The 21,053-nt window shown below is 37.5% G+C and overlaps 1 protein-coding gene across 2 annotated transcripts in view; it reads left to right on the top strand.

Moving 5' to 3' along the window:
• MYLK (myosin light chain kinase) overlaps positions 1-21,053 on the top strand; it is a 225,589-nt gene that overhangs the window by 63,877 nt on the left and 140,659 nt on the right. For both annotated transcript variants that reach the window (XM_070730366.1, XM_070730359.1), the window contains exons 5-10: positions 2,598-2,763; positions 7,274-7,439; positions 9,286-9,322; positions 11,805-12,379; positions 14,813-15,016; positions 15,411-15,545. In XM_070730366.1, coding sequence (XP_070586467.1) covers positions 2,598-2,763; positions 7,274-7,439; positions 9,286-9,322; positions 11,805-12,379; positions 14,813-15,016; positions 15,411-15,545 — 1,283 coding nt within the window. The remainder of the gene's footprint in view (positions 1-2,597; positions 2,764-7,273; positions 7,440-9,285; positions 9,323-11,804; positions 12,380-14,812; positions 15,017-15,410; positions 15,546-21,053) is intronic.

Here is a 21,053-nt window from a genome sequence, read left to right as displayed (position 1 = left end):
TGGGGATGACACTATGGAGTCCGGTAATGAGTTCCACACTTCGACAACTCGGTTACTGAAGTCATATTTTTTACAGTCAAGTTTGGAGCGGTTAATATTAAGTTTAAATCTGTTGTGTGCTCTTGTGTTGTTGTGGTTGAAGCTGAAGTAGTTGCCAACAGGCAGGATGTTGCAGCATATGATCTTGTGGGCAATACTTAGATCTTGTTTAAGGCATCTTAGTTCTAGGCCCAGGATTGAAAGTCTAGTCTCATAGGGTATTCTATTTCGAGTGGAGGAGTGAAGGGCTCTTCTGGTGAAGTATCTTTGGACATATTCAAGGGTGTTAATGTCTGAGATGCGTTATGGGTTCCAAACAGATGAGCTGTATTCGAGGATGGGTCTGGCAAAAGTTTTGTAAGCTCTGGTAAGTAGTGTGAGATTGCCAGAGCAGAAGCTACGTAGGATTAGGTTTACAACTCTTGAAGCCTTCTTGGCTATATTGTTGCAGTGGGCTTTGGCACTTAAATCTTTTGTTACTAGTATACCAAGGTCTTTAACCAAGTGGGGATTATCTGTGATAATTTGATTATTCAGTTCGTATTTGGAGTTCAGATTCTTATTCCCAATGTGTAGGACAGAGCATTTGCTAGTTGATTAATAATTTACATTATTAAATTTCCCTATATTACACTGTTTACAATATAGTGCTTCTTTTTGGGCTGGAATCTCATAGTTTCTTTTAGTATTATAATATATTGCAGAAGATGAGCAAACGTGTTTGCATATGTGTAAGCATTTTATGCAGAGCACATAACCATGACTTTAAATTTGCTTGAAACTCACAGTTTCATTTTCATCACTTCTGATTATTCACTACTATATGTTATGGTGACATTTGCCATTAAAGTGAACCAGACCAGGGATGGGTTCTAACTTACTTCGCTGCCAGTTCGCTTTCTCCTGCGCTGTGTGGCCATATGTGCATTGCACACCGTGTGGCTGCACTGCATGCGCACGTGCATAGTGCCAAAAGCTCAACTTCTGCTCATGCGCAGAAGCAAAACAAACAAAAAATATCAAACACACAAAAAAAGCCCAAAACAAGATGGCAGTGCATGCGCAGAAGCAAAAACCAGTAAAACTTTCAAAAAAAGAGATGGTGATGTCTATGGACCGGCACTGACAGAACTGGCTTTATGACGTCACCACCGGTTTACCACTGGTTCTATAGAACATTTGACATTGTTTGGAATTTAGCCAACAGTATTTTGGTTTGGGAATTTATAAAAATCAAAGTCCACCAGAATTGGTGGAGAACTAGTATGAGCAAGACTAAATCGGAATTGCTTAGTGCAGTGATGGCGAACCTATGACATGGGTGCTACAGGTAGCACGCACAGCCATATCTGCTGGCACGCAAGCTGTTGCCCTAGCTCAGCTCCAACGTACATGTGTGTGCTGGCCAGCTGATTTTTGGGTCACATAGAGCAGTGTTTTTCAACCAGTGTGCCGTGGCACACTAGTGTGCCGCGAGACATGGTCAGGTGTGCCGCGAGACATGGTCAGGTGTGCCGCGAAGCTCAGAGAGAAAGAAAGCAAGAGAGAGAAAGCAAGAAAGAGAGAGAGAGAAAGAGAATAAGAGAGAGAGAAAGAAAGCAAGAGAGAGAGAACAAGAGAAAGAAAGAGAGAGAGAAAGAGAGAAAGAAAACAAGAGAGAGAGAAAGAGAGGGAGGGAAGGAGAGAGAGAGAAAGACAGAGGGAGGGAGGGAGAGAGAAAGAGAGCAAAAAAGAGGAAGGAAGGAAGAGAAAGGAAGGAAGGGAGAGAAAGGGAGGGAGAAAAAAATAGAGTGAAGGGGAGGAAGAGAGAGAGAATTTTTTTGTCCAAACTTTTTTTAGCCGCCCCCCCCCCCCCCGCTCAATGTGCCCCAGGGTTTCGTAAATGTAAAAAATGTGCCGCGGCTCAAAAAAGGTTGAAAATCACTGACATAGAGGCTCTGGGAGGATGTTTTTGTCTTACAGAGAGCCTCTGGGGAGATGGGAGAGGGCGTTTTCATGATTTATGCTTATACAACATGTTCCAAAGGTTCACACAGTTGAGTTGGACTCAGATGACAGCAAATAATGGGCAAACTCAGGAAAAGTGACCAAGAAGAAAGTTTATTTGGTTCATTGCAGTTAAATCTGTCAAATAGCATGGGTTTTTTTTGTCTGTTTGATGCATTTTTGTGCATACTGGATGAAATCAGGGGGTAAAATGTTATTTAAATTCAGGATAATTGTATTGTAATGATCATTCTTGTACAGCTATTGAACTTGCACTTCCATGCATGCAGTTTCCTTTTCTTTCTTCTTAATTACTTAGAGTTTTCATGGAGACTAAGTATATTCTTGCTGTACCAAATCTAAATTTATCATTTGTTCAAGTGTGCTGCCTGATAATGCTGGGGGGGGGGGGGAGCAACCTATTATTGTCTAACGCTTGAAAATACATGCTGTACTCCAGACAATATGTGGAATTCATTTCCAGAGTGGCACCTTGTTACATTTTGCCTGCAATATTCTGTAATTCATTAAGAAGCACGATTCAGTAATAACTTGTGATTACTTCATTCCAGGGGTCAGTCTACCGTTCCACCTATAGAACAACGGCCTAGCATCTGGGGCGAATGTCCACCCAAGTTTGCTACAAAACCCAACCGGGTTATTTTACGAGAAGGACAGAATGGTAAATTTTCCTGTAAGATCACAGGGCGACCTCAGCCTCGGGTCATTTGGTTCAAGGTATAGTTGATTTTACAGCTATTCAGATTTTCTGAAGAGTTGATTATACTTGTCTGTTGAGAGGATCTTCAATCCTGGCTCAATTTTCTTTCTCCTAGTCTGGTATTATATTTAGGGGGGGGGGAATAGATCCTTTATTTCCCATTCGCATTGCTAGTAAAATTGTGGTTTGGCATATCAGAATGTATCCTTTTGTTAATATTGAAAGACAGACTTTCATACAAAGTGTTGTAACTTTATTCAATTTCTAATGTTTACATAGGTTTGTTTGCTAATTAAAAATAACAATTTAAAGAAAAATAAAGTAACAAAAAAATCATAGGTAAAACACAAGAAATAAAAGGAAGAAGGAAAGATATAAAGGAGTAGCTTCTGATCTTCACAGAAATTATAAATGCATTTATATTTTATCCTCTTTCTCCCTAAGGTTCCATCATGGCTCTCTTATTGCCTTATTCTGTCCTTTTTAAGCATCAAACCATAAAATATATGTTCATTTTTTTCCCATTTTCAGCAAAAAGTATGAAAAGGGTTTCCAATTATTAATAATGCCTTTTTTCCTAATCCAACAAGTCAACGTTGCCATCTCAAAGTGTTCTAATTTTAGTGATCTGTTATACTTCTGACTTCTAATGGTATAAAATGATCAGATAATTTCTTGTCACTATGCAGCGTGAAGCTAAAATTAAACGTATTAAAATCAAGAATATTTATCAGAATCACTTCAAAGTGAAAATACCAGTAAAAGAAATCTGTCTCTATTGATTTTCTAAATGCTGAGAGATTTAAGAGTCAAATGCAGGTCCCCTGAGAATGTGTGTCATAGTTGTGAAGCAATACAAATGAGGACCAGGCCAAAATTTTGTTGAAATGCATTTGGAAAATGAGTGTAATTCCAATGTATATGGTCCTGTGGAGTCACCACTTTCTTGATTACCAGTAATTAAGCATTTGTAATTGTCCTATTGGATCCAGTGATTTATACTGAGTAATAATTTTTTTACTGCAAGCTTTAGGCAAAGGGGAACACATCTGTCCCATAAAGCAGTATTGATCAACTTTCTTTAATGAGCCAGACCTGCATTGGTTTACTTAAGCAGGTGGTAGCTTTGGTCTCTCCACATAGCCTGTTAACATTCCCGGGATCTATAAGCCAAAAGAGAGAGAGAGGGAGGGAGGGAGGAAAAGAGAAAAAGTAAGAAGCGCCTACCAAAGTTTCTGCTTTCTGATCTGCCCCAATGTCACATTGTAGATAGATTTAATTACCCTGACCACAAAAGAATACACGAGATTGAACACTGTATATATCAATTATCCCTTGGTAGAAGAAATGTCATATGGTTAGGAAGAACAGGGTTGGCTAGTTCAGTATAAGTCCTTTGGAGCTAAAGAAGTAAGTATTATTTCTGTCTCCACTGCAATTGAACTACTCAGGTGGGCTTTGCTCACTTAACCTGATCACACCTTAGAATTCCTGTGCTCTGTTATAACTGATGTCTTATCCACTTCATCATTGTTTATTCTTTATTATGTTTTGTGTCTCTGTAAGAAGGAAGGAAATGCTTAGGAACAGTAGGGTAGGGTCAACTACCAGTCCATTTCCATCAACAGTATTATGAACAATGATACAGAAGCATAATCAAGAAATCATTCAAATCTGTTACTGTCAAATCTGTCTTACCTGGGTTCAAGTATAGGACCTTTACCCCTGAACAGTTTATGGATAAAACTCTTGTCCATGTTGAATTTGGTTAATTACATCAGAATGGTCATTGACGTCCCCCAGGTCAAGGAAATAGGTTGGATCAGTGAGATAACCCTGAGTTTAGGGTTATCTCACTGATTTAGCTCAGAAAGAGGAAAAGATAGCAGGATGGATGGTAGCTAACAGTAGCCACACAGATCCCACTCATCTAAACACAGCCCTATGCACTCCAAATTGGAGAGGACAGGATGTAACATTTTGTCAGCTAGATGGATTTAATTTAATTTAATTTAATTTAATTTAATTTAATTTAATTTAATTTAATTTAATTTAATTTAATTTAATTTAATTTAATTTAATTTAATTTAATTTAATTTAATTTAATTTAATTTAATTTAATTTAATTTAATTTAATTTAATTTAATTTAATTTAATTTAATTTAATTTAATTTAATTTAATTTAATTTAATTTAATTAATTTAATTTAATTGACTTTTAAGTCACCAGCTCTTGCGGACTCTGGGCGGCGTACAGAAATAAAACTAATATGGTATAAAAGCAATATAAACAATAGTAACTAACATAATAAAACAATGGAATGTAAAACAGTTAAAACCCCAAAATATAACAATCATTTAACAAACATTCACACTTCTTGGGCCACACTAGTCGGACTTGCTCAATGCCCCAGGCCTGCCGGCAGAGCCATGTTTTCACAGCCTTTCAGAAGGCTGGGAGAGTGGGGGCAGTATGAGTCTCTGGCGGCAGAGCCAGAACTGCCATAGAGAAGGTCCTCCCATGCAGCCCTGCCAATTGACACTATTTGGGTGACAGGACGCGGAGAAGGCCGACCCTGTGGGTTCTAGTCGGTTGCTAGGAAATACGTGGCAGAAGACGGTCCCGGCCACTCTAAGCACTCATTGCTTTCTAATGCTGGCCTTTTTTAGTGTGTGTGTGTCTCTGTGTGTAACACACACAATTTTATTAAATATTTTTTTAAAAAGGATATAAACTGATACAAAGTGAGAAAAAGAAGAGAACAATAAACAAATCAAGAAAGGTAAAAGTAGTTTCTGATCTTCTTTAGAAGTTTTAAGTACAATTATAAATTTACCTTGTACTCTATGGTTAATAGCTCTCTTCTTTCTATATTTTGTTCAATCATCAAAACTATAAATCATAAATTCATTTTATTTTGTTTCATGCAAAAAATCCATAAGGATTTTCAGTTAGCAGTAAATATAGATATTGTCTTTTATCTTTTCAAAGTCAATTTAGCCATCTCTTCAAATTTCATTATCTTCAACCATTCCCCATTGTGGGTAGTGTTGAATATATCCACCTTTATGCATGCAATAATCTCACTGCAGTTATCATGTATAAAAACAAACTTCTGTGGCTTTTTTCAACTGTTTTTCCATCAATCCCACCAGAAAAACCTTGGGTTTCAAATATATATTAATATTTAAAATCTTCTGAACATTGTATGTATTTTCTAGGTTTTTGTATACAGTGTACATAATAATCCTCTGAACAAGTGTATTAAATTTTCTAGTTTTTTTATATATGCACCAAACAAGGCAAAATGTCCCTTCTTGTTTCTCCTATTTCCAATATAAATTTGAATCACCTTTAAATATTCTAAGCAATCTCTCTGTTGACATACACCAGTGGTACCTCATTTTATAAAAAATATATTTAACATTATAAAAGGAATCCTCAACCTGAGTATTGTATTGGCAGTTCTTTGTTAGCAAAAACTTCAGAAGGGAAAGATTTAGGGGTAGTGATTTTTCACAGTCTCAAAATGGGTGGACAGTGCAGTCAGGCGGTAGGGAAAGCAAGTAGAATGCTTGGCTGCATAGATAGAAGTATAACAGGCAGGAAGAGGGAGATTGTGATCCCGCTGTATAGAGCGCTGGCGAGACCACATTTGGAATACTGTGTTCAGTTCTGGAGATCTCACCTACAAAAAGATATTGACAAAATTGAACGTGTCCAAATATGGGCTACAAAAATGGTGGAAGGTCTTAAGCATAAAACGTATCAGGAAAGACTTAATGAACTCAATCTGTATAGTCTGGAGGACAGAAAGGAAAGGGGGGGCATGATCAAAACATTTAAATATGTTTAACATGTGCAGGAGGGAAGTGTTTTTAATAGGAAAGTGAACACAAGAACAAGGGGACACAATCTGAGGTTAGTCGGGGGAAAGATCCGAAGCAATGTGAGAAAATATTATTTTACTGAAAGAGAAGTAGATGCTTGGAACAAACTTTCCGCAGACGTGGATTCAGTAAATTCAATAACTGAATACATGCCTGGGATAAACATAGATCCATCCTAAGATAAAAATAATGTAATGTAAATTTCAGTCCTTTCAGCAACATATTTCCATTGTTCCATCTGTATAGTATAACTACAGTTTTGGCCCACTTTATCAAATATTTTTTCACTTCCTGCTTTAATGTTGAGAAGCCCAACAGATAAAGCTAAGACAAGTATACAGCTAAAAGGTACCTTCAAGGATATCATGATCAGACAAGTCTTTATTCAAATAAAAATAGAAGATCCTGACCTGGCTTAAAGAACCTAACTCTACAATACTCATATTTTGAGTTTACCTTGTTTCTAGTATTCAGTGAAATGGTTTATTTTGAAGGAGTATTTTAACATTATATGAACATGCCAAGGAAAGCACTACATTGTGAAATCAAGAATATAATAAAGCATGAAATTAAATGATATTTTTTCTCTTTTCATGAATCCATCTTGATGTGTTATTTTATTTCATCATGCATGCAGGATGAAATTCAGGTGCAGAGAAATGATCGCTTTAACATGTTTGAGAAAGCAGGCATCCAGTTTTTGGAAATCCAAAATGTTCAGCTGGCTGATGCCGGAATTTACACTTGTACCTTGATGAATAATGCTGGGAAGGCTTCTGTGACTGCAGAACTCATGGTTCAAGGTATGGTTAAAACAGACTAAAAGGAAAAAATGCAAACACGCCAACTAAATTTCCAAGGGTTGGGCCAGTTCTTCTTTTATTCTTCAAAACTCTTTCCATCCTCCTGGGTTTTTTCCCCCAGAGTGACTCCTAAATTATGGTCCAAACATACAGGTCAGGTTTAATTTTTTTTTAAAGTTGCATTTTATTTTATTAGAAACAGATTATAGTGAAATCCAGGCTCCTTTCTCTTCCTCCTAATCACATTTAAAAAATTGAAGGCATTTTGTGACGGAAATTGGTGGTGGTGATGGAGGGAATGGTTATGATTATATAACTCTTTATTGCTTTTGCTCCTGTAAACTAGCTCACACTTAAAGGAGTTATGATTCATAAGAGAGTATGGTTTCCCCATTAATCCTCACCCTAACCATGTTAAAAAAAAAGGTTACATAAAAACTTGCCCTAATGTCATCCTTTTAACTTCATAATTAATTCCTGAATCTGGTGCTACATAATCCGACCACAAGCTAACAATAAACAACAGCCTAATCAAGGGACTACCAAGACCAACACTATTAGTATACAAAATGAGAACAAATTAAGGGGCGTACATAAGTGCACTGGTGTGCCTTTCGTCCCCTGTCCAATTGTCTTTCCTTTCTCTCACTTATCATATATATTTTCTTTCTTTCATATATCCTCTCCTCTAAGTTCACTTTACCCTTATATATATTACTACATGTCTATTTTTCTTCCTATGTTTTTGTGTATTGGACAAATGAATAAATGAATAAAAATCCCACTGCCTTCTAATGTATCTTTTCTTTTACAGACTGTAAGCTAACTGAGCATTGTTGATTAAGATAGGAAGAGAAAGAAGCAGAAGCCGAAAGGAAAGAGTAGACCAATCTGTGATAGGAATAAATAGACCAGAATATTTATTTTGTAATCATAAAAGGTTTGAATCATGATCTCATGTGAGTTTGTTTGAGCTCCTCAAATCTGATCAGAAGGTAGTTCCTTGCCAAGGAGATTAAAGATGAAAGGCAGCAGCCAAGCAAAGTGCATTGTAGAAACCGAAAGCATATCAAATAAAAGAACATATATCTACAAAGACACTTGATTTCCTTCTCTAGTTAGTTATATGCCAACAATTTAATTAGTGGTTATTGTGTTATTTCCAAGGAATTCCTGCCGTTTTTATCATGGTAACACTTTTCAAGGATATTTCATTCTGTTCCCTGATCTCATTCATCTGCCTTACTGATCATCTTCCCATACTTCTGTACACCTACACCTTGCCAAGTATAATTGTTTTGTCTAGCCTTGATTTGATCACATCAAATGCCTAAATCACAAATCTGGTTATGGCCTCAAGAATGCCATCAGTGTTTATTTCACTCAGGATCAAATGATAGGTTCTACCTGACCTTCATGGTGTTATTCATTATTGCAATATAATCCATAGTTCAAAGTAATCAATATTCTTTTTTTCATTATTTCTCAGGGAAGGGAGGGAGGGAGGGAGGGAGGAAGGAAGATACAATAGAAATATTTTTATCTTCCATATTTCTTAAGTTTACCCTTTGGATAAACTCCTGGAAAGTACATCTGCTATAAATTGCAATAGCACCAAAATGATTGTCAATATACAAATTGCCAATATACAAATGCTGCTATTTTATACTTGTGTTAAAGCTGTCATTTGACAACCTGGTCGCACAAGTGTTGTCCTTTGATCTGTTTTCTCCTTCCCTGCAGATTGACACCAAGGATCAAGAAATATAGTTTATCTTAAAACAACCTGCAATTTGTACTTTAGCTTGAAATGTTAGATTTTATTTTTAATATTTTATCATTTCAGGTTCTCTAAAAAGGGATGCATGTTCTCAACCTCTTTGGTATGTATTTTCTTTATTTCCTTCCTCCTTTATCTTGGTTTTTACCTTTTAAAAAACAATACAGATAACAAATTACATGTTGCTATTATGTATTATTGTTTAAGCCTTCAGCTTACCTGCTGTATGAGAGTAAATTATTTATGTCATTGAAACTTCAGTAGCCAAACATGACATATGGTTGTAGAGGAGCTCCTGTAATAGAGCATTTCAACTTTTGCATAGTTGAGGACTATGTAATTAGTAGTACTAAAAAAAGCATATAACAGATTACATCACTTTCAAGTCTGATTTTGCCCAATATCATAGTCCCATGAAAAAAAATGTAAAGGCAATAATAATCGAAAAATAGAAACGAGCCAATCTGTTAAGACCTCCACTGAGAAAACTGAGATTTTATTATTTAATTGAATTCTGAGATTTTGGTTCTTTTAAAAATCTTTTAAACTTTGCAATGAGGAAACCTACTCCAACTGTGAACCATTTTGCAATCCATTTGGAATAAAGCTATAAGGCATGATTCAGAAATAGTGCTTCAGACGTAAAACAGACACACCACTTCTCTGTGTTTCACAAAAGCTTTCTTGGAAGCCTGAAAAAAGCTGCAGCATTAAAGCACCCAAAAGAAAAAAAAACCTGACTCTGAAAGCACAGCATTTCCCAAGCTTATAAAGAAGTCTACTAAATACAGTACACATTTTTGATAAATAGATAAGAGGTGCTATGCTCAATTTGGTTCAAAGTTCATAATGCTTGCTGCTAGTCATTTTTGAAATGTGCACAGTCCAACTTTGAAACCAAAGTGGATAGGTGAAGTTGAGTAAAATGTGCTCTGTTTGGCTGTCTTGCAATTGTCTGGATATGATAGATTCTGAATTGTACAAGACATTACTTGCTTGGAGTAACTGAAGCCCTATTCATATCTCCCTCTTCCTGCTTGTTATACCTTGGCTGCATAGCTAGAGGTATAACAAGCAGGAAGAGGGAGATTGTGATCCCCTTATACAGAGCGCTGGTGAGACCACATTTGGAGTACTGTGTTCAGTTCTGGAGACCTCACCTACAAAAAGATATTGACAAAATTGAACGGGTCCAAAGACGGACTACAAGAATGGTGGAAGGTCTTAAGCATAAAACGTATCAGGAAAGACTTAATGAACTTCTGTATAGTCTGGAGGACAGAAGGAAAAGGGGGGACATGATCGAAACATTTAAATATGTTAAAGGGTTAAATAGGGTTCAGGAGAGAAGTGTTTTTAGTAGGAAAGTGAACACAAGAACAAGGGGACACAATCTGAAGTTAGTTGGGGGAAAGATCAAAGGCAACATGAGAAAACATTATTTTACTGAAAGAGTAGTAGATCCTTGGAACAAACTTCCAGCAGACGTGGTTGGTAAATCCACAGTTACCGAATTTAAACATGCCTGGGATAAACATATATCCATTGTAAGATAAAATACAGGAAATAGTATTAGGGCAGACTAGATGGACCGTGAGGTCTTTTTCTGCCGTCAGTCTTCTATGTTTCTATGTTTCTATTCTCTGACTGCAGAGAAGCAGAAGAGAATGCTCTCTGACAGTGGAATGGGACAACTTGCCACAGCCAACTCACCACGGCCAACTTCCCACGGGCCAACTTAACAATTCTATTTAATTATTTAAATAAATAAAATAAAAATATTTTACTTTTTGCCATTCATCATGCCGCTCCTTTTGCATCCTTTCTTGAATCATTCTCTTCCACCATTTCTTTGATATTATTGTGACAACTCCTGCAGTAAGTTGTCCTGTAGCAAGTTGTCCATGATGAGTTGGCTATGACAAATTGTCATATACCCCTCTAAGAAAGCTAGATGTTTGCAAGAGCTGCCAACTGGCTGATGAAATACTGATGAGAGGCGATATAAGGGATCTTGGACAGTTGCTATGTCGTCGAGATGGTCCAGCAACACTTATTTTAAAATTTAAAGTGACTGCCACAGAATACACGACACAGGATGGTGTGATACCTCTGCCATCATGTCTTAAATTTAGAAACACTGGTAGATTTTTAAAAAAATATAAGGCTATCCCTAGCTGAGTAGACAAAAAATATGGTATGCTGCCATGCTCCTATTCCTAAAACACCTTGCCCATTAACGTAACAATAGAACTGAATGTTTCAAGCCCTCTTTATTGAAATTATTTTTTACAGAAGTTACTGAAAAATAAATGTGGGATTTTTACTTGATTTGCATTGGTCTTATAAAGAGTGACTTGCTTCATCCACAATCATTTTGTTTATACCGAAGTAGCATGTCGAAATGCAGTTCTGTTCCTTTTACATAAAATATTATACACCGTTTGATGTGAAACAACGTCATGGAACAGAGATCAAGTAATCTGCCTAAGATCAACATTCAAACATTAAGCTAGTGGTTTTTAAGAAATAAATTTACTTTTACAAATTGTTCTCTCTGTTTAAAAAAAATATTTTCCCTTTAGCACATCAGCAAAACCCAGTGCCTCTACAAAATCCACCATTGTTACCAAAGCTATTGAAACCTCAGAGATCAGAAAACCCACTAGCAATGGGATAGTTAAAGACCTCAAATCAACAACTGCTGAGCTTTTGCTAGAATCCAAAGAAAGGCCATTGGTGAAGAAAGAAATTCACCTTGCTCCACCCAAAGAAGCCAGAGATCAAGTGCAGCAAGTGGAGGAACCTAGCAGAGAGCTACCTAAAGAAGACAAGAAAGGCCAACAGGTTCTGCAGAAAACGTCTAGCACTATAACTCTTCGCTCTGTGAAAATACAGCCTGGATCAAAGGCAGAATTGAAGGCAGTTTCCTCCGAACGGGAAGTTAATGGAGAAAAAACAAAGCAATTACTGGCAGCAGATTGGCAGGCTGCTTTGTCTACCAAGCCAGATAATCTGACCTCTGAAGAATGTGAAAATCATATTGGGTTAAAGAAGAGTGCAGCCGAAATAAAGATTCAAAGAATCCCTCCGCAATTTGAGTGTCGGCCTGAAAGCCAAGAAACATTAGAAGGAGAAGTGGTTACATTTAGATGCAGAGGTAAGAATGATTCCTTTCTGGGATGTTTTTAAACAGAAAATGGATGGCCAACTCATATATCAGTGATGGCAAACCTATTGCATGCATACCACAGGTGGCACACGGAGTCAAATCTGCTGGCACACGAGCAATTACCCTAATTAATCTGCAGTGCACATATGCACACCAGCCAGATGATTTTTAGGCTCTGGAAGGCGTTTTCAGCCTCTGGAGGGCCTCCAGGGGGGGGGCAGGGAAACCATTCTCGCCCTCCCCAGGCTCCAAGAATGCCTCTGAAGCCTGGGGAGGGTGAAAAATGGGCCTACCAGGCCTACCCGAAGTCAAGAAATGTGGGAGAGGGGGATTGTGTGTGCGTGCACAGGGGGTGGGCAGCACAGGAGAATCACATGTGCATGCACAAGGGGGCAGAGGGGCATTGACTTATGGGTATGGGCACCCACACAAGCACAATAGTGTGTGCATGCGTGCTTTTGGCACCCGAGGGAAAAAAAGTTCACCATCACTGTCATATATAATTGGATATTCGGATATCGAAGGGGTTTCCTCCCCCACCCCCCACTTCACAAGGGTTGAGATCAGAGATGGGTTCTACCCACCGGTTTGCATCGTGACATTTTGTGCATGAGAGCTAAGCACATGTGCGTGTGTCTTCTCGTGCATTTGGCTTCTGTGCATACTCAGTAGGAGGAGGAATCAGTCCGAAACACAGCTGAGGAGCTGATCAGCTGTGCTTCGGGCAAAGAAATAAAGGTCAGTATTAAACTAGAGGCGGGCAGGAGGGCCCTTTTTCAAGTAGAGGAAGAAGAGAAACCCTCCAAACCCTCGGTCGCTACTGGGTTTGGGCGATCCAATTAAAACCGGGAAGAACCCACCTCTAGTTGAGATGTTTCCAGCCAGGGCTTTTACATAACATGGGCAATGTAGGTTGACCTCTTGTTTCCTATCTCCCATCATGAGATTTTGTCTTCCTGCAAAAAAGTAGATAAAGTGCAAAAGACATAATCTGCCTAGAATGGTGTACAAGTTCAGTACTCGTGCACAGCATATTGCCCCCTCTGGAGGAGGCCACTGGAAGAGCTGAAAAAAATGTTACAATCAGCTTTACAATTTGATAATGAAAGCCAAAAGATATAAAACACATGGCTATGCCTGCAGAAGCATGAGGGGAATAGAATAAAATGGATTGTATTACTTTACTACACTTCACAGGAAGAATCATGTGCAATCTATCCCATCCCATTCTATTCCATTCTATTCTATTCTATTCCAGCCTTTCTATGTGCTAAAGAGAATACAGCTAGTCCTACACTTACAACAGTTCATTAAGTGACCGTTCAGTTACAGCGTCACTGAAAAAAAGTGACTTATGACCTTTTTTCATCCTTTGCAGCAGCAGCAGCATTGATCATGTGATCAAAATTCAGACCCTTGGCAACGGGTTCATATTTGTGATGGTTGTAGTGTCTCGGGGTCATGTAATGACCTTTTGCGACCTTATGACATGCAAAGTCAATGGGGAAGCCAGATTCACTTAATGATTACTTTTACCAACTGCAGTGATTCACTTAACTGTTGAGGCAAGAAAGGTGGTATAAAATGGGGCAAATCTTACTTAACAGTCTCGCTTAATCACAGAAATTTTGGGCTCAATTGTGGTTGTAACCGAAGGACTACTTGTATAGGAATTTAGGAGAATTAGCAGAGTTGGTTTAAAATTACTGTTACATTGTACTTCTTTAACATGGAACATTATTTTTAAAAATATCCTGCTACCACATATTGGCTAGACAGAGATGGCAAATTCACAATAGGAAGATGTTTCAGCTATTTAGAACAATGAATTCAATGTTTTTATATTTAGTTCTCTTAATTAAATCCAAGCACAGGATTTTGATTTACAGTAACATTTTGTTTTAACTTTAAAAATTAAAAACTGAAAAATAATGCCTTTTCATTTACATTCATTTTTTTAAAAAAAAAATCTGAAGGAAAATTTGGAAAGTATATATGTGCAATACTATCCTGTGGATCTAGTTAAATAAAATCTTTTTTAAGTTTGCTGATTAAGATTAATTTGGATGAGCCAAGAAAATATTCTGCCTTGATTATTCTTTGGGGAAAAAATTCAAATTCAACTTTATTCAAACAACATGTCATATGATAGTTTTGCAACTAATGTTATAATTGTAAATTATGATGGTAAAATTTAATCCAGACAGGCTGAATTTTATTTTAGTCATAGGCTAGTAAAAAATGAACAAAACAAATCTAATCTTGAAAAGTTGAGTAACTTTTTAGCAGTGTCAAAGTTATGGTTACTCGTTAAAAGGCAAAGCTAGAAATTGATGGTAGCCAAGAAAGATTCTGAGATGCATTATGAGATTGTAAACTTGGTCCAGCAGCTCCATGCTTAATCCACCTGTAATGAACTAGTTTCAGGGAAACCCAAGGCAACTGTTGAATGGTTCAAAGAAGGAGCCCTTCTGGAAATGGGAGACGGCATCCTGTTATATGAAGAACATGGAGTCCATTGTTTATGCCTGAAAAATACTCAGCTGGAAGACAGTGGATTTTACTCTTGCAAAGCTTTCAATGCTGGGGGACAAGCTTCTACCAGGTGGCTATTGACAGTAAAAAGTAAGCATTTTTTTGTTGGAAAGTATGTTAGATAAGTATGTTAGTATGTTAGCATGTTAGTCTGGTGAGATAATAGTTTCTTCACTGGAAAAAGCAAAAGAATAATAATACTCCCTTTCATACCGGTAGTATAAAGGACGCTAAACAATGCTGGTGCTACACCTGACTCTTTCCCAAGCTTTGAACAAAGGTGGGACATGAGGTTTGTCTTATGCCTATTTCAGTACGATGACTGTCTTTCTTTTTTGTTTTCTGCTGCTGTTCTACTTCTTTGGTGTTAAATTTGTGTGTCACCAAGAAGTAAGTGAATTTAGAAATATGAATGATAAAGAATTTATAGATGTCAATGTGTTAGCACTGAGTTTCATTAACTAGTTTTTGCTTTGATCTGTAGGGCCTAAAGTGAAGGAGGTACCTCCCCATTTTCTCCGAATCTTGAAATCCTGCCACGTGAGCGAAGGGCAAGATTTTACCCTTCGGTGCTCAGTTGAGGGGATACCTGTTCCTCAGATCACCTGGCTCCTTAATGGTAAGATCACTATCAGAAAACATGTCCATGCACATGAAGAACCATCTGGAGTCCAAATTATAAGAGCTGGGTGGCACAGTGGTTAGAGTGCAGCACTGCAAGCTACTTCAGCTAGCTGTAGTTCAGCAGTTCAAATCTCACCACCGGCTCAAGGTTGACTCAGCCTTCCATCCTTCCGAGGTGGGTAAAATGAGGACCCAGATTATTGGGGGCAATATGCTGATTCTGTAAACGACTTAGAGAGGGCTGCAAAATCACTATGAAGCAGTATATAAATCTAAATGCTATTGCTATTATCTAGGTTTGTCTTCATATTTTACAAATGGACAATTTATTTAACTTTTGTGTATGATCTGGAGCAGACAAGCAGAGTGAAAAGTTTTGCAATGCCTGGTCTTTTGACAGGAATATATAAAATATGGGTTTATGTATCTCGCTAAACCATGGTTTGCTAAATCACAATTTGTTGAATAAATGACAATCAGAGCTCCATGCTTACTTCCTACTAAACTATAAATGATTTATTACAATCCACAGTGTCTGGTTTCACCAGCATTTTAACTAAAAGAAAGCTCACCACATAATAATTTTATCCCAGGCCACTAATTAATTTTGTGTGCTCTATGGTTTTCAGGTTCTGAGACCTACAAAAAGGCTATTTTCTTTGATCTGTCAATGAACTTAAGGACAGCTTTGAACAACTGAGCGGGACAGATTAATTACCTTCATTATCTTAACATTTTCAATTACAAGGAGTCCTCAATCAACAGCTTTCTTATTTAGTGACTACAGTATTTGCAATTACAACGATGGTGAAAAATTAATTTTTACAACCTTTACAGGAATGTAAAGCAAAGGAAAGCTGAAGTGAACCCCTATGTTTTAGTTTTCACTTATCAAACACTTTGCTTAACAACCAAGTTGCTAGTCCCAGTTGTGATTGCTAAACCAGGACTTCCTCCATATTAATTCCCCACCACCATCACTCTCTGAGGAGTCTAGTTTGTTTACAAGGCAAAAAAAAGCAGCTGCTGTTCTAGTCTTTAAAAACTGACCAGCAGGGAGCATTAGTGACAAGCCTTCATTTCATACTCCTGGCTCCAAAGAATAGGTTTATTGCAGTTGAATATAGACTTTAATTGTGATAAGCTTACATTTTGAATATTGTATTAAATTACCAACTGTATGAGATTTGTGCCACGTTTTTCTATTTTTCTCATTTTTTTTCCTGAAAGTCGAAAATAGTAACTCTTAAGCATTCGGTATTTATGAGACTGGGATTCTGTTGAAGTAAGGAAAGAGAACCCCCTTTCATGTGTGGTTCATCTTCAGGGTTTCTGTGAATGACAGTGAAAAATTAGGGAACTGCCTGTACTTGCTCTTCCATGGCCATTTAACTAGCAAGAATTTTTGCTAGAGGTCACCTACTGCATTTAACTCTTCATAGGGGTCTAGGACTTTTAGCCTCCTCCACTTGTCTGAGCCTGTTCCATTCCCAGCCTCGCCCCCCCCCCCCCAAGCCATTCGTTGCTGCCTTTTCTTCCTGGCCCTTTCACCGAACGGACTCAAAAGCACTTTCGCCCCCGGCCTTTTAGACACAGGGGACACTTTCTTGTCAGCCAATCAGAGAATCCGTTACTTTTCATTCCCTTCCACTCTGCCTGCCCGTGTGTCTGGAAGCAGCCTTTTTAGGAGAAGGAACGAGAGTTTGCATTTGGTGTTCTGACTCTTTTTGCCAATGTGTAGGACAGAGCATTTGTTGGTTGAGATTTGGAGTTCTCAGATGTTTGACCTTTCTGACACAAAGTCAAGGTCTTTTGGGAGGGTAGCAGTGTTGTCGGTGCTGTTGAAATGTTTTACATCATCGGCAAAGGGAGCACAGTCGCTTGTAATGTGATTGCAAAGGTCATTTATATAGAGCAGTGATGGCAAACCTTTTTTTCTTTGAGTGCCGAAAGAGCATGCTATCACACATGTGCGAGTGCCCACACTCATAATTCAATGCAACTCAGGACACTATTGTATTAAAATATTGTTCAGTTGGCATGCTTTAGATTGATATTTGGAATTTACAATTTAGAATACTTCCATATTGGGTCAAACATGGATCCAGTGGTTTTCAGACCTCAAATAAGCTTGAGTTGCTTTTAAAGAAGATTCCATAGTACACAGATAGTACCATCTCTTTGAACTTAGGCCAGACAGTGTCTGTTAGCGGTTCTAGTTTAGGAGACAAGATTAAAAATATATAACTTAATAAATTCCTGTACAGGTTTGACTTTTATAAACAAAGACAGGATCCATGGAACCAAAGGCAGGAATAGACTTTAGTAGAGGACTGTATATAGTTAGAGTAGACCCAGTTTGGTGAAGTGGTTAAAGACAACAGGCTGGAAACCAGGACCATTCTGAGTTCTAGTCCTCCCTTAGGCTTCAAGCCATCTAGGTGACTTGATCTTTCACTGTCTCTCAGCCATAGTAAGAAGACAACGCCAAACCACTCCCCAAAGTGTTGGCAAGAAAACCGCTGGACAGTTGCCAGAGGTCAAGAATAACTTGAAGGAACAACAACAACAAAAAAGGATAGTCAAAATAGACTCAATGAAATATATAAGATTGCTAATGTAATCCTGTTCATTAAATTGTATTTAATCACACATTTGAATTTTTTAAATTATCTATTTACTTATTTAAAGTATTTATATATCCCTGACACAGACACCCATCTTATGCAACATAACCCCAGATGATTCACAAAAACAATAAAAAAAAACCCACACAGAAATTTTTGGCACTCCAACATACAACACATCCTCACTCATCCACCAACAACTTGACATCTCAAGAAACAATTTTGCATCTCAAATGGACTTGTAGATGTTAAATGACTTGTGATAGAAGCACCTTCCTTGTTCGAATTCTTTCAAAGTTATGTTGACATTATACTTAAACTGATTTTTACATTATGTCCTTGGTTATACTGATAATTCCATATATACTTTCAAATAATAAAAACAGCATGCAGCTCATGATAAACAATGTCAAGAACAAATTGATAACCAAGTTGAGAGTTTATGGAAGGAAAGAATCATCCCTTCATGTTTTCAGCTCAAGAAATTCATTATCAAAGTAGCTAATGAAACTGGCTGAGATGGTGATACTGACTTTGATTATGGAAAAGACTTTTTCCATCCTACATGGAGACCATTTTTGGACTTTTTGTTTGAAACTGAAAGGAAACTCTTATTTTAGGATTTGATAATTAGAACTATTCATGATTATAGAAATATTGTGTACTATTGTTAAACTTAGAGTAAGAGGTTAATGTACTCTATATCTGTATCTAGCAAAAAAGGTCTGAAGTTACTCTTCCTGTACTCCCAATTAAGCCTTTTTTCTCTCTCTTTTGTTTAAAAAAATAAAGTTCTATCAAAGATTCAGTTAAATTGGTCAAATTCAAACAGAAGTTGAACAGAAATATGTATAAGGTGTTGGTGCCAATCATGTGCATCAAATTGAAGAGCTATTTGTTATATCTCTTTTATCTTGGTGAAGTCATTTATAATTATAATAATAATATAATTTATAAAACCAGTATATTACTTTAATAGTTTGATGTAGTGGTTAAAGTGCTGGCCCAGAAAGCAGTAGACAGTAAGTTGTAGGTTTTCCTTAGGTTGGGCGACTTCAAGCCACTCACTTTCTCTCAGTCAAACTCAGGATTGTTGTTGTTGTTGGGAAAACAGGCAAAAGTATTTTGTTCATTATTAGTGATGGGCGAACCGAACCTGCACAATCCAGGTCTGTACCGAATTTTGCGGTGTTCGGTATGCCGAACACAAACCCAATTTTTTTTGAAACTTCGGACAAAGTTTGGGGTTGCGTTCGGCGTTCGGAGCTTTGACGTCACCGGCAGGTTGCTAAGGACGCCAAGGTCATCACTTCCTGGATTCCATGGAATCCAGGAAGTGATTACCTTGGTGTCCTTAGCAACCTGCCAGTATACGTGACATCAAAGCTCCGCCTTCGGAATCTCTTGGTGGGATTCCTGGTTCGGGTTCGGTTCAGGTTTGGCCGAATTTTGCGTAAAGGTTGTCCGAACTTGCCGAACCCGAACACTGTTGGGTTCGCCCATCACTATTTATTATCTAACAAACTGACTTTTCAAAGTTGCTGTGAAGCAAAGATGGCTCCCTACATGAAGGAAAGGATTTTTTTTCAAATTTTCAAATTACATTATATTTTACTTGTATTGGCATTTTGTATCTATATCTGCTGAAATAAATTATTTCCAGAGTGATAAAGATTCATGAGATCATTATGTAAACAGCCAGCTACAAAACTATCCATTATCACTCAAGAGGCCTGCTTCCCATCACATTACAGAAAGCTTATTAGAAAATCATATCTCTCCCTAAATATACATTGGTTCTGAGGAGGTTTTTAAGATCCAATATACAAAACAAAGCATGAAAAAAACTTGTAAACCTGTTGAAAATTTGTCTATATTCATATAATTTTAAAGGTAGAAAAGTTTACATAAAGCGGTGGTCAACTAAAATCAAAACACTAATTCCTCAACTTCTCCATATTATATGAATGGAACCAGTAGCCATGTGGGTTAGCTCACTGTCTATGTATCAAATTGATATTTAGCGTATTTGCTTTACCATTCCAATATTACTTCTGTCATTCCCTGGAATAGCATTGCTTCTCATAAAATTATTATTTGTGCCAATTTTAGGCTGTTGCTATCATTATAGCCATTACTACATTCCCCACTTGTAATGCATCTGGAACAATCAGGAACTGAATGTACTCAAAACTGTAGAAATGGTGGCAGATTTTAGGAGAAAGCCTCCCATTCTACCATCTCTTACAATACTAGACAACACAGTATCAACAGTAGAGACTTCAAATTTCACCTAATTTCAAAATCGTCATCAAAAAAGCACAACAAAGAAAATTCTTTCTGCACCCACTAGGAAGCTCAAACTGCCCAAGGAGCTGCTGATACAGTTCTACGGAGGAATCATTGAGCCTGCACCTCTATAACTGTCTGGTTCGGTTCTGCAACCCAACAAGGCAGACACAGACTTCAGAGGATAATCAGAACTGCAGAAAAAACAATTACTGCCAACCTACTTTCCATTGAGGACCTGTATACTGCACGAGTCAAAAAGAGGGCTGTGGAAATATTTACTGACCCCTTGCATCCTGGACATAAACTGTTTCAACTCCTATTCTCAAAACAACGCTATAGAGCACTGCACACCAAGACAACTAGACACAATAACAGTTTTTTTCTGGAATGTCATCACTCTGCTAAACAAACAGAGTCAAACTATTCACTAAGGCTGCATTACTATTACTATTAGTCTTCTCATCACCCATCTCCTCCCACTTATGACTGTATGACTCTAACTTGTTGCTTGTATCCTTACAATTTATATTAAGATAGATTGTTTCCTCATTGTTTTTTCTACCCTATGACAATCATTAAGTTTT

The sequence above is a fragment of the Erythrolamprus reginae genome, chromosome 1 (assembly GCF_031021105.1).
Source record: "Erythrolamprus reginae isolate rEryReg1 chromosome 1, rEryReg1.hap1, whole genome shotgun sequence".
Taxonomy (NCBI): Eukaryota; Metazoa; Chordata; class Lepidosauria; order Squamata; family Dipsadidae; genus Erythrolamprus; species Erythrolamprus reginae.
This window is presented reverse-complemented; position numbering and strand designations above follow the sequence as displayed.